Source organism: Symphodus melops (assembly GCF_947650265.1).
Source record: "Symphodus melops genome assembly, chromosome: 16".
NCBI lineage: Eukaryota > Metazoa > Chordata > Actinopteri > Labriformes > Labridae > Symphodus > Symphodus melops.
Genome location: NC_136706.1, coordinates 21,958,761 through 21,972,609, shown reverse-complemented (window position 1 = coordinate 21,972,609; position 13,849 = coordinate 21,958,761). Strand labels below are relative to the sequence as shown.

Below are 13,849 nucleotides of genomic sequence, written 5' to 3'. Positions count from 1 at the left end.
CCTTCAAGAGTTCAGAGTCCTTCAAGAGTTCATAGTCCTTCAAGAGTTCAGAGTCCTTCAAGAGTTCAGAGTCCTTCAAGAGTTCAGAGTCTTTCAAGAGTTCAGAGTCCTTCAAGAGTTCAGGGTCCTTCTGAGGTCAGATTTCTTGTCCAGAGCAAAGTATATCAACAAGTGATTGTCACTAGGTCAGAGTCTTTCTAGAGGTCAGGCGTCTTCCCCTGACCACTGACTAGGTCCTGTTAAGGTCCTTTAACAGGCCAGACTCCTCTATCCAAAGTCTGAGTCCTTGGAGAGGTCAATCAAGATCAGAGCAGGTCTTTCCAATGGTGACACTCTTTCCACAGGTGAGAGTCTTCAGATAATAGGACCTCTTTTCTGGTACGAGTGCTCCAACGAGTCACAGGTCAGAGGCCTTAAATAGATCAGTCTTTCTCTGACGTCAAAGTCCTCCAACAGGATAGACATTTACAGCAAGGGCAGAGTCCTTTTGTTTGTTAAAGTCCCCAAAAACTTGTAAAACTATCCATGTTTAAAAAAGTAAAACTTCTCTTTCAGCCACTCTCATTTTAAAAATCTGTCTCTTATCAGATCTTACAGGGACTCCGTGAAAGATGCCCAGTCTAAGGTCCTGGGGTCCACCTCTTTCAGACGGAGAGACCTAAGCTCCTCCAGCAGCCCTCAACCTCCTTCAGCTTCCCCTCCTGTTTCCTCCCCAAGCAGTCATCAACCTTCACACGTCCCGACCAAGTACCACTCTCCCGAGAAAAAAGGCCCAAAAACCATGCCGAAACCACAGGGTGTAATCATCCCATCCCAGTCCCCACCACCTGTCACCTCCCCCCACATCCCCAAGGAGCGACATGTGGTCAGCCCCGAGGTCCGTGGTGCAAGCCCCCCGGCCCTGCCAAGTGTCCCACCCGTTGGACCCCCTGCTGTGCTGCGGATTTGTGGCCGGAGGCGCCTCGCAGCAGACCAGAAGAAGCGATCATACTCAGAGCCAGAGAACATGAACGAGGTTGGGGTGTCAGACACGGAGACTGTTGCCCTCTTCAGGCGTGGAGGAGGTAAATAGAAGTATTTATTTTATTTTTATTTTTTTTAAAGGTTTATTTTTGGCCTTTATGCCTTTATTGATAGGGGAGGAAAGTGGATAGAGTCGGAAACAGGGAGAGAGTGGGGAGAGACATGCGGGAAAGTGGCCACAGGCCGGATGCGAACCCGGGCCGCCCGCGCGAGGAGCAAAGCCTTGCAACATGGTGCGCGCGCTGCCGCTGCGCTATCGGCGCCACCAAATAGAAGTATTTTTAAACGTGGATTAAGCTAAAGTCCCTTTAAAAGCATAAAGAAAAACGGTTGTTCAATGAAAGGTGAATTTACTTGATAGGAATTTTTGTCACCGATTGTGGCCAATGGGTATCTGTGTGTTTGTTACTCACCCTGGCTTGGCTTTTTCAGAGACCAGCGTGGCAGATCGGAGGAAGATGTTTGAGAAAAATGCTTCTTTACGAACCGACTTACGTCAACTTCAACAAGATGCTCTGGCTGAGTACGTACAGAGAAAGAGAGGTGTAAAAAGAGACGACGGAGGACAGAGAAGCGGACAGAGGCCCCGCAGTGCTTTTCTACAGCCTGAAAACTCCAACCACACAGGTATTTACCTTTTTTATCTACATTGCACCGTGGGGAGGGGGGAAACGTAATTTCGATTTCACTGTATGTCTGACATATTTTGGAATTGACAAATAAAGAACCTTGAACCTTGAACCTTGAACCTTGAACCTTGGGGGAAGGAAGAAAGAAAGATGAAAGATTGATGGTTTATCGATGACAGACTGACTCTCTTATCTTCTCGTTTCCTTTTTTTCCAGCCTCTTCCCTTCACTCAGACACCCTCAGCCTCTCCTCCGCCTCCAGCCTGCTCTCCCTCCAGGAGTCCAGCTTCTCCTCTGAGGGGAGGAGTCTCTGCTCCAGCCTCCCTCCAGGAGCAGACCTGCGTAGTTTCCAGTCCAACTTTTTCTACCCAGGCAGGGTGACCTCCCCGAGGCCTCCGGCGCACCCACAATCAGGGTAATCCAACATCAAATGTCTGATCAGTCAAATGCTTTGTTTGGAACAGAAGTGAAACTAAAAATGACGAATCCTTTGAGTTACACATTGGATAATCCCAATCTGCACATGCTGACGTTTCTGTGTCTGTAACATCACCCACATGGCCACACAGTGAGGCAACTTACACCATCTATTCCTGGGAGTAACTTCACAACATAGCAACTTTTGATACATCTACAACGGTTTAAATGGGACCATTTATCATTAAAAAGCTATTATCTGTGTTCTATTTCAAAATCTTTCCAATATCCAACGAGAAGTAGATATCATAGATACAAGTCAATTATTAAAATAAAATAGGTATAAATATGAAACAAAGTGAAGCTGATACTTTTTAAAGTAAAAAAAAAGTCCAACAAGCCAAACACTATTTTTGTGACAGATGTTTGATCAACCACTTCTGATGCAGCGTCAGGAGGCGAAGATGCTCTCAGTGCTGTTAGGACTGATGATGACTGATCATGTCTTTTTTCCAACACAGTTGAGACTTTTAGCTTTCATTGAGTTTGTTTGTGAAACCGGCCTACGGATGGGTTTTATATTCCTGCTGGCAGTGTTGGTTTAATTTTAGCCTTGTTGGTCATTAATTAGGACATTCTTTGTCCCCAGATCATGAACTCTCATGATTTTGGACTCCAGTAGTTTCAGCTTTTCTCTTATCACTAACTCAGTATTTGTAGCTTTGTGTGCTATGTCTTTATTATGTTTTCCATGTCTCTCCTCTCAGTGGCTCCCCTGCTCAGCTCCAGGCCCAGAGCCTCCAGGACCTGAGTCCAGAAGCAGGGCTCAGCAGACAGAGCCAGTCCTCCCTCGGAGACCTCAGCCAGCAGCAGAGCGCAGGGCCCCAGCTCAGCCTGGGACTGTCCAGTAAACTGAACGGCGCTCTGCAGAGAGCCGGCTCAGCTCGGGGCTCGGCAAAGTCGGCTTCTGCAGAGGATCTCTTGGAGAGAACGGAGGAGAAGCTGACGTCTCCTCAGCACTACAGGTCCCGCTCCACCCCCATGGTGGAGAGTCTGGACCAGGTAACTCTTCACTTGTGATTTTCATGACTCACTAAACAATCAGCAGGTCTTTCTCAGGTTGACTCTGAGGGGAAAGACACCTGGGGCCTCATGGATAAAAGACTTACAGACCAAATACTGTTGACAAGCCGTGCTTCAAAAGAAACATAGAAGAGGGAAAAGTGTGGAATTGAGAAGCTTGTTGCTGAGTTGGACGCCAGAATAACAATTATTTTATAATTTATTTGGACTTAGACGCTGGATCTGAGGCCGGCGTCTCCAAAGCAGCTGAACGTGTGACTTACGTCCTCATTGCTTTATTCTCTGTAAAAGACATTTGTCCATTAAACAACATCAGCGCTCGCCTCTGCGTCACCACTGAGCCTGCAACATTTTAATGAAGGGACGTTTGAGCCCTGAGTCACACAGGAAATACCCAGAATCCTCGGTTTCCTGTGAGGTGCCAGAGAGCCGGGGACGGTGGCTGGGCGCTGTCCGATATGGATGATAGCAAAGATAACACACACACACATATACATACATCATACACACATGGATGGAGTTCTTTAAGGAATGCAGTCAAATCTCCTTCAGTGATCGGAGTCACGTAAACATCATTAGAGTTCAGATGGACAAACTGTCCACCTGCTCCCAACTATACAACGATGATGCATCATTTCAACATTTGGCAGGATTCAAAATGTTCAGACTTTGATTGTTGGTTGTGTTTGGAGGAGGAGGAAGCTGACCTAACTGTGTCTGCGTGTTTCAGGAGCTTCCTCCAGGTGACATCCGTATGTTCGGTGTCTTCATCTCGGAAGACAGGCGCCGCTCTCTGGCTGCAGACAGGTGAGTCCCATCTGTCCGTCCCTCCCTGCCATCTTACTCAGGGCGTCTTTGTTTGTGGGAAACCCCCCCCAAAAAAACGGTTTAAAGTGGAAAACTGCAACAACACAGAAAGCGGCTGAGAGGCGGTTATGTCTCGCATCCATCCTTTCGGCACAGATGTTTTTTGTCGGGTGATCGGTTTGTTTACTGTCAGAGAACCGAAGCATCATATTCAGATCATATTTGTGCTTGTACTTGAGCTGTGTTCAGTAAGAGGATGTCAGCAAGCTTTGCTATTTTAAAACCAGCTGTCGCCCTTAAGAGTCGACGAGCCCCCGCTCCAGACGATGAAGAGAGGGAGACAAGGAGAGGGATGGACAGGGATGAAACATAGGAGGAAAAATCGATCGATGTGGGAAGGAGGAAAAACTTATGAAAATGGAGGAGAAATGAGAAGCTGAGATAACAGATGAGAAAGTGAGGAGAACGAAAAGGACAAGGTTAAAGGAGGGAGAGGGCATTACGGAGAAAAGGAGTCGAAGGAAGGAAGGAGGGAATACCTGGAAAAGACGAAATAAGGGGAGGGGCTAATAAAGACAATAACAAACGAAGGAGGGCTGGAAAGCGGGAGTGAGAAAAGGTTGAAGAAGGAGGAGGATAAAGTTTCAAAGACGAAGTGGAAGCTCAGGGTGACGACAGAGACGAGGGGAGGGAAGACATCTGAGTCGAGTGAAAAATAGTGGAGCGAGGCAGCTGAGGACAGGTAAAAGGAGAATCTGAGGTGAAGGAGAGGAGGTAGAAAGGAAAGGAAACCAAGGGATCAGATGACTGGTGAGACAGAAATAAAGGTGGAGCAGCAGGGAGAAAGAGTTCACATGAGGTCAGCGTGAGGAGGAGTGTGAGGAGAGGAGTCAACGGAGGGAGGAGAAAAATGTCTGGCGCAGTGACAGAGAAATAAACTCCGGGCCGTGAGGATTTATTAATCATAAACTCTTAAAAATGTTTTCTTTCACTGCAAGAATTTTAAGTGCATGTTTGTCTCGAGCTCACTGGAGTCTGGAAATAACCAGGAACATGAACGCACCACGCACTGCTCTTCACAGCTCTTTACATTTCAGTCACTCACCCAACATTTATCATTTGTAGACAGAAAAGATGGGAAGTCTGCACAAAATAACGTGTAGATGTTGAGGCTGAGCTTCTCAAGCTTGATTTATTTTTTGAAGCTATTCAGGTGAATAGTTTGATTTTATAACTTTAAGAAGTCGTACCCCAGTCCTCTGGTAAGAGTTGTAATCCAGCACTGAGAAATAAGTGAAAAGGATTATCCTGGATTCTTTGTGTCCTGGTCCATCATTGTGATCGACTCAATAATCCACCAAGACAACAACTATTTAACTTTCCTGTCGCTGTTCCTCACTCTGTTTTTCTTATGGAGTTTCTCTCAGACACAGTCGAGCTTGAACTTGACGTTATAAAACGTTGAATAATATTTTGGCCTTTTATTCCTTCTTGACCTGTTTTTTTTTTTTTTCTTCTTCTCAGACCTGCAGACATTCACACATCAGAGAGCCCCGTGTCTCCTCAACAGTCACACGACAGCCTGATCACCGTCCAGGCTGCGGGGCCTTCAGGAGGTGAGACTGATAAAAAAAAAAATAATAATCTTTTCACCTCTTACAACCACATCCGTGCGAGAGAAAGGGAAAGGAAAATGTGCAATATAGTTTTTTAAAAAATGAGGAACGTTGCTTGAGGAAGTGCAAAAACCTGCCGTTCCTGGAGTGTCCACTTGAGGCTGACCGCAATCCACTATGTCACATATCAAAATGTATATTTTTACAGCAGTAATAGATACTGTAAATATATATAAATATTAATGTTTACCGCCTCACACCCAGTTAAAAAAAACTCCATTATGGCGCCCGCTATCATTCGGCTTCACTGCGCCTCTCCAGAAACCAACAGGAGACATCACTGAGACTACGTATATATTTCTTTCCCATTTAAGTTTTTTTTACATAATATATTAAATCTGATTCAGTGAACTTCCAATAGAGCCCAACAGAGACTTCTTACTTTATTATGGTGAATATAAAAACATTTGATTCAGTGCAAAGAAAAGGAGGAAAAAAAGGGCAAAGCTACAAAACTGGGTACATATTATTTCCTGGGAGTGAAAAAACTACACATCCCATAATCCATTGCGATTCTGAAGATGCCCAAAAAACAATCGTTTTCTTAACGTTCATGGACCGTCTTTTAACGTTCCTTTTTATTGTTGTAATCATGTTATAACATATTGATGTTTGTACAGTGTGTTGAACGCAAAGCTCCACCAATCAGAGACGAGTCTGTGACACTGTAGGATTGTGGGTAGCGTAGTTCTTTTCTGTCTTCTGCAGGAGCATAAACCCTTGAGTCTAGCTCGGGTGGTTCTGACAGTATGACATAAGAGCCAGTTCGCTACAGAGGAAATGAATCGTATTTTTACTTCCACTTTACACTGTTGACGCCATGCGAGCAAACGCTGGTGGGAGAATTAGAGGCCGAAGCACCTGTCAAGTAAAGCTGCCTCGACATTATTCTCAACAGACTTAAGACAACACCTTTGTCCGGTGTAGTGTTCCCCAAAAGTCCAACAATTATCACAAACATAACTTCGTCTTCACACGTCTTCTCTACACTTCTGTTCTAGCTCTGGAGCTCGGCTCCTCATACACTCCCGTCTCTCGGAGAGAGCGGCAGAGAAACAGCGAGCGACAACGGGCCAACAGCACGTCCACCCTGGCGGCGTCTGTCGGCTTGCCCTGTCCCTTCTCTCCAGCCGGGCTTGAGGATGAAGGCAGCACTGAGTGGCGTGCTAACGAGAGGCTGAGCCAGGCCAATCTAGACGCCATCACCTTCCCCGGCCTGCCGCTAACCAGCACGGGTGACGCTGACAACACCCGGGAGACGGACAGACAGACGAGACACAGTTTGGGTGACTCCAGCACTTTAGAAGACGCAGAAAAGGACGTGTACAGAGAAAGAGCGTTCAGTTTGGGAATGAGAGGAGGGGAGAGCGTTTCCTCTGTGGCGCTTTCAGGCCGACCAAACGTGAGGGAGAGCACGCCGTCTCCTCCTCCGTTCTCCCAACATCGCCTGTCCTCACTCCGGATCTCTGAGTCGAACCTTAATAGCCCCGTTGACTATCATCCCCCACTTAAGACAGGCTTGTCTCAGGAGTATGATGACGTTTTCCTCCAAAATCCGACTCTTCCGTTATCTCATCTGCCGGTCAATGAGACGAACGCGGAGGAGGACTTCCCGCCTCCACCGCCGCCTGTTGAGATGGAGCAAGAAGCTGGACACCTGCCTCTGGAAAGGTCCGTCAAACCAAATTTAAACACATCACTTCATCGCGGAAATGTTTTTGTTTATCTGCTTTAACTCCTTTTCTTCCCTCTCCCTTGTATCCAGACCGACCTTCGAGGTTTTAAACAACTCCATCATTCCCAACAGAAACTCAAGCCTCCGCTCCCCACCAACGTCCCCTTCCTCCTCTGTCTGTCCTCCACCCGTGCTCAGCCACGGTCCCACTCCCAAGCCCACCACCGCCAACTCCATCAGCGCTCACGCTCCAGCCGAGGACAGCTTCGGTCTCGAGTATCAGCCGCTACCTAAGAGGGAAAAGACAGCAGAGGAGCTGCGAGTGGAGGAGCTCGCCCGACCGCTGGTGCGTACTCTAATAAACACTCAGTGTCTACTTCTGTTCCAGTCTATGTCTTTAGTCTGAGTAGTATCGACCAATCAAGTCACGTATGCCAGAAAAAAAAGGGTTCATACAGAATGAATCTACTGATGTCGGACGTAATGGACCAATAAACTTTATTCACTTCTCTTTTCTCTGAACTAAAATGTCACTTCTTAAGATGCTAATTGGAGTTTAACCCTTTACAGGGCACTGCACATTGAAATACTTTGAAATTCAAAAAATCACCCTCATAGTGTTTTTCAGGGACATGACAGAACTTTATTTCTGTTAAAAACATTTTCCAAAAAATTTTAATAAACATTGACAAAGTTACCATATTTGGTTCAAATGCCACAGTAGCAGGATCCGTGACGTAGGATGATCTCTTCTGATTGGCTGAGGGAGGATCACATGCTCCTCGACCTTGCTGAGGTGCAGAAGGCTGGCCATGTGTAACGTTTGTGGAAATGACCAAAAATAGTCACTTGCCCTATAAAGGGTTAAACAGACAGAACAAAAACAGAACCCTTTTTTTTTTTTTTTTTTTTTTCACACTCTTGTCTTTTGTCATCTTACTATTCTCCAACTTCAATGATCTTGTCCGTTGTCTTTTATTTTTTAAAATATGCTTTAATCTGCGTGTCACCCCCTCTCTTGGACCTCCACTGTCTTTTCCTTTCATCCAGGTGTTACAGGATCCCTCTCTGTCGCCCCTCCTGGACACATGGGGAGGTAAATCCACTGTAGACCTCATGGAGGACATCTTCCCAAACAGCAGAGTGCTTGGCAAATCTCCATGGCAACGCAGAGGCAGTAGCCGACTGGATGACAGGTGACTATGATGCCATGCGGGCTTTAAAATGTGTGGCTGATCTGTAGACATGGCAAACCATTGAGACACAAATCTCCAGTAATGCAGTCCATCCTGATGCCTTTATACAGGTTCAGTAACCCAGCTGGGTCCCACATTGAAACCCAGTTAAACCCATTTGGGTCCCATTTGGACTTTTCCCTTAAATATGGAAAAACTAAAGCTGGGTACACACTACAACACACCGATTCCCTCCTTCCCACAATCCTAAGAAAAGTCCTGATTCTTTCATGGTTCTCCAGATTATCTTCCCGCGGTGTGACAGTGATCTGGTGAGAACGAAGGGCTGAACAATTTCCCATCATATTGTACGATTGAAACTCCTGTCGTGTTAGAGGAACCTTCAGGACTGTCGAGTCCGTGGATAGTCTGGGAAGAGAAGGAAAGCCAACTGGGAAGCGAGCAGACCTAAAGAGGGAAGAAGACCGCAGCAACACAGTTCACTCCGGATTTAACCGTACCCGAATTTTCCAAAGTTGAGGGAAATCTCTGGTGATTTCTTCGTACTGAGCTACTCACCTCTGTCGTCGCATGACGTACAACGACGTGGGGTTAAAACTGAAAAATGTAGAGCTTTTTGTCAACATTGGAATAATCAGTCTGATGTTGTTGTTTCAAGCCGGAGGATGTTCACCGGTAATGTCCTTAAAGTGCTTAATGTAAGACGACGATGAAGACCTACATGTTGAATGTTTGACCAAAACCGAAGAGCTTGAGTTAATGTAGCAGAAAGATAACAGGAACATTAAGAGGGGGGGGGGGGGACGAGGACGAGGACTTCCTGTAGACCAGCGTTTGTCACTCTTGCTGTGTTTGCTGACAGCTTCCTCCTCCTATCAGCTGCTGACTCTGTCCTCCGCGGTCTCGGCGTGGCGTGGTCTTTAACGTCAGCGGCGTCTTCAGTGTGTTTGGATTCGATGGCGAACGTGATGTTCAGGAAAGGAATGCTTCAGCGCTGAAAAGAAAGCAAACACACAGAGTCAGCAGCATCCTTTATCTCGAGTTCAAGGGAGATGTGACCTCCAGCTAATCGTTGTTTTGCTGCCTCCATGTGCAGTCTGGATGGCGGGTAAAGGGTTTAAGTCTCTGCTGGTTTTCTCCTGAGTCGATCGAGGAGTAACGTCTGACAGTGAGATGGTGAACCATAATATTTATTTTGGTGGCTTTATCGTGTAGAAGAACAGGCGTAAGTGTCCACCTCCATGGCTGCTGCCTGTTCTTTCTTCATGAAAGGTAAAACAGTCGTCAGTGAACACAGCTGCAGATCTGTTTGAATAACTTGAGGTTGAAACCAGACGAGCGAGTCTGACAGTTTGAAGCATCGTCGGCCCCAGGTGAGACCAGATCAACCTGTGTGAGAGTTTCCAAACGCAGTGACGAACCTGACCCACATCTGACCTGTTTGAATAGACAAGAGACCTCCTGCTGCATATAAAGCTACACAGACACTGACACCTAGTGGCCACAGTTGATACTACAGTATCTCTGCAATTACATTTCCTAAGAAAAAGCCTCTTCCCTAATCAATGTTTTTTTGTTCTTGTTTGTAAGTTGTTGTTCATCGATTGATAGAAAATTACAAATGTTAATGGTTGGAAACTCTTCATTAGTTTCTAATGTATTGTGGATAAAAATGTTCAATCACTTAATCACTAAAATGTGAACAAAGGCAAAAAAACAAAATGCAGCAGCGTTGTTTTCTATTTAATCCAACACTTCTCATTGTTATTGGCTTCTTAACTTTCCAGAATCCAAGATGGCGTCTGTGATCCTGCTCAGAGTGCAGCGGCGGATCAGGGGAAGAAGAGCGAGCTGGGCGAGGAAGAGGAAAACCTCAACACCAGGAAGGTAAACGGAAAGATTTGATTTGAAACTCTTTGTGCTATATGAATGAAAATGACAGGAGGAAACAGACAAACAAAAAACTAACAGAAACATATTTTAAAAAAATACCTTTATGTAGATCTTTGATGTTACATGAAACCTCCCATCAGTTGTGCAGGTAAAACCCATGAATACGTCTCTGCAGGTGGAGCTGTGCGAGGCTCTGAGGAGCAGCGTTGCGGCTCTGCGGCGGGAGAAGGAGGCGCTGAGCGAGGAGCAGAGACGACAGCAGGCGCTGGGAGCGAGCATGGAGACGCTGGTGCAGGAACGCCTCAAACCCAACGAGAGGGACAAGTACAGCATGTTCATCGGTACGACAAAAACAAAGACGACTTCATTGATATTTTCAAACGAAGTCGCAGATCCCATCATGCTTTGCTGATGCGCCTGAATCTGAGACGCTGTTGTTGTGTTTTGTTTATTTGTGCAGGAGATCTGGAGAAGATTGTGAACCTGCTGCTGTCTCTGTGCAGCCGGCTCTCAAGAATCAACCGCTCGCTGCTCGCTCTGGAGAGAGAGGAGCTGACGCAGGAGGGAGCAGCCGAGGAGAGGGTGAGACACACAGGGTCTACCTGTCTCATACTTAACCTGTCTGTTTCCTCTTCAGCTGGCAAACCAAAGGGAGTGCCTCAACACCTTCTCTGGTCCAAACTAATCCAGAGCGTTCAGGAGCAGAATGTAAAGTTAGAAGGAGGACATACTGTTCTGCTGCGTTGTTGTCAGAGAAGCTTCAACACAGCAGGTTTCCTTCATGATCACAGAGGAAGAGAGCGTCATCATCTCAGTCAAACATCTCACTGATTGGACCACCAGTGGACTACCAATTAAAAAAATAATAATAATTAAAACCTTTTAGAGGCCTAGAAATGATTCAAATGCCAAAAAGGGATGTAAATATTACAAAGTTTAATTTGTATTAAAATGTGTGTTTTATTATATTTGTGTGGTTAGAATAATATCCTGGATTTGGCTGGGGCTGATACCCCTGCTTTACCTGTCTTTTACATCTCCTGTAGCTTTAACAACTGCAGCTCGTTGGATGGTATTTTGTTTCTAGGTGTTATATAGATTATAGACTATAACCTCAACTATCCGTTTAGATCCAATCAGTTACAGAGTCCTTGATTACGTTGTGTCCTTGAATGAAAGCTTTTCATCCTTGAACTCGTACAACGTAAAGGAGCACAGAGAGAGAGAGAGAGTCAGTCTGTTCCTGTTTACTGTCGAGATAAATGAATTACAGTGTCGAAACGTTTCAGGGAACTCACTGACCAATCATTAACTTTCACACATTTATCTGCTGCTTTGTCCTCACGGACGACGTCAGAATATCAGATCATCACAACACAAGTCATGTAGTGTGTTCTTCTTAAAGCTGTTAATCATTTCTGTCTGATTTCAATACTTTGAAGGTTATTTACCTGGCTATGAAACAGACTTTACTTAAAGTTCACCTTTTCTCCTCCTCTTCAGGTGAAATCAGTGTCAGAGCTCCTCTTCAACATGTGTGTGAAGTGTCTTGTTGTAAATCCACTCTGATCCTGTATTTGATCATGTCTATAAACCCCTCTATTTCAGCCCTGCTCAGAACAGGCTGTTTCTGTGTCTGTAGCTTTCAATATGCAAATGAGCTGTGTCTGGCCACGCCCCCTCTCTGGAAGGGCTCGGGTGTACTCGCTGCTTTCTGGCTCCATGTCCTGTTGTTTACGGTGAGAAGGCAGACTCAGAGGGCAGAACAAACACCCACCTGGGGGAGGGGCTACTGCCCTTTGTGATGTCATGAAGGGAAAATCTCCAAACGGCCTGTTTGAGCTCACATTTTCTGAAAAGTGGAGCACTCTTGGATTGAAAATGTTTATGAGAGAGTTTACTTTTCCGACTTGTTTATAATCTAAAAATAATATTTTGTCGTCTCCTCCCCGTCAGGACTCCCTCCATCACAAGCGCTCCCTCCTCCTCTGCCAGACCGAAGACGCCCGGGAGCTGAAGGAGAACCTGGACCGACGACAGCGTGTCGTCCAAGCCACCCTGTCCGGCTACCTCACCGACCAGCAGCTGCAGGACTACCGCCTATTTGTGAGCACCAAACCCTCCCTCTTGATTCGCCAGCGGCAGCTCGATGACCTTATACGGCAGGGGGAGGACCAGCTCACGCGATTGGTTGAGAGCCTGCCGCAGGAAGTGGCGGAGGCTCACGGCTGGTCAAGAGGGTTTCCGTTCCTGTCTTCCAGCCCCGCTAATTGCTCCTCCCCTATTCCGACACTTCTCCCGCCTTCTGTTGCTTCAGGCCCCGCCCTCTCGGTCCGGTCCACCACCGTGACATCACTGTGATGTCACAGACAAACTGCAGAAAAGACTAACGGCTCCTAAAATAAAGAGTTTCACATGAAGGAAAGCGGGCCTGAAGCCAGCTTTGATCACACTGAGATAACTATGCAGACTTCACACATGAAGAAGAGGAAGCGCCTTTGACGTGCCTCCTTCTATTTACGCCTGACTTTACGTCACACGTCTGTTCGCCTCAACGTCATCTAGCACCGCCACGTGGACTGCCAACCTCTCTGCCAACACTCGTTCTCTGTTCTCTAACATGATTTTTATGGGTCATCAGGTGTATTTTAGTTCAGATACTCGTTGTCGAATACTTCAAAGGAGATTTCTTTTTGGTGTTGTTCTGTATATTTCACATCTTAACACTACTGCCGCTGTTATAATAACTGATATGTTTGGTTTCAATATCGATATAATGTCTAACAGGGACGATGAAAGCAGGAGGTAACGCTGTTAATATAACATTTCAGCTTTCACTTATGAAGCAATGGTTACATTAAAAAGTCCTGATCGAGATTATAAAACAGTTATCTATCTTTTATCAAACCTTTGACCTGGTTTATTTAATTTTATTTTTTTACATAATTTGGGGTCATTGTGGCCTATAGGGACAAAAAGTGTTGTAGTTGCTAATCGAGGTTAGCTTCAGCCTGCAGCATTGAAAACAGGTGCAACAAAATCTTCCATGGAGGAAAGTGACGCGTCAAAGTACGTCCACTACAAGTCGTTTTTGTCTCCATGATGTGCTCAGGCGTTACAACATCACAGTAAGAAGCTCCTGTTAAAAGCTCCTGTGAGGAACTTTTGAGATCATACCGACCTCCATCCCTCCTGTCGATGAAGTGTGACGATTTAAAAAACTATGTTTGTCGGATTAGCTCGGTCTCGATCAGCACACACTGTGGTTGGGGGGGAGAAGGGACTTTTTGAGAAGTCATCAGTTAGGATTTTAAAAAGGATAAGGGTTATTGTTTGTTCGGCTCTCAGCTCTCAGCCTGTCGTTACTGAGTCAAAGTTTGGCTGAGAGGATTTCCAGCACGGATACCATCATTGTTAAGTCTTGGTGAAATGTTACTGTTTTGTTGGACA

The 13,849-nt window shown here is 45.8% G+C and overlaps 1 protein-coding gene across 4 annotated transcripts in view; it reads left to right on the top strand.

The window, feature by feature from the left end:
- shroom3 (shroom family member 3) overlaps positions 1-13,849 on the top strand; it is a 54,169-nt gene extending 40,320 nt beyond the window's left edge. For 3 of the 4 annotated variants that reach the window (XM_079365205.1, XM_079365207.1, XM_079365208.1), the window contains 13 exons: positions 589-1,064; positions 1,456-1,650; positions 1,869-2,067; positions 2,837-3,131; positions 3,883-3,959; positions 5,484-5,575; positions 6,637-7,306; positions 7,401-7,656; positions 8,361-8,506; positions 10,294-10,393; positions 10,575-10,740; positions 10,860-10,981; positions 12,356-13,849. In XM_079365205.1, the coding sequence (XP_079221331.1) occupies positions 589-1,064; positions 1,456-1,650; positions 1,869-2,067; positions 2,837-3,131; positions 3,883-3,959; positions 5,484-5,575; positions 6,637-7,306; positions 7,401-7,656; positions 8,361-8,506; positions 10,294-10,393; positions 10,575-10,740; positions 10,860-10,981; positions 12,356-12,760 (3,199 nt within the window). In that variant the 3' untranslated portion in view covers positions 12,761-13,849. The remainder of the gene's footprint in view (positions 1-588; positions 1,065-1,455; positions 1,651-1,868; positions 2,068-2,836; positions 3,132-3,882; positions 3,960-5,483; positions 5,576-6,636; positions 7,307-7,400; positions 7,657-8,360; positions 8,507-10,293; positions 10,394-10,574; positions 10,741-10,859; positions 10,982-12,355) is intronic. The other variant, XM_079365206.1, reaches the window with a different exon arrangement.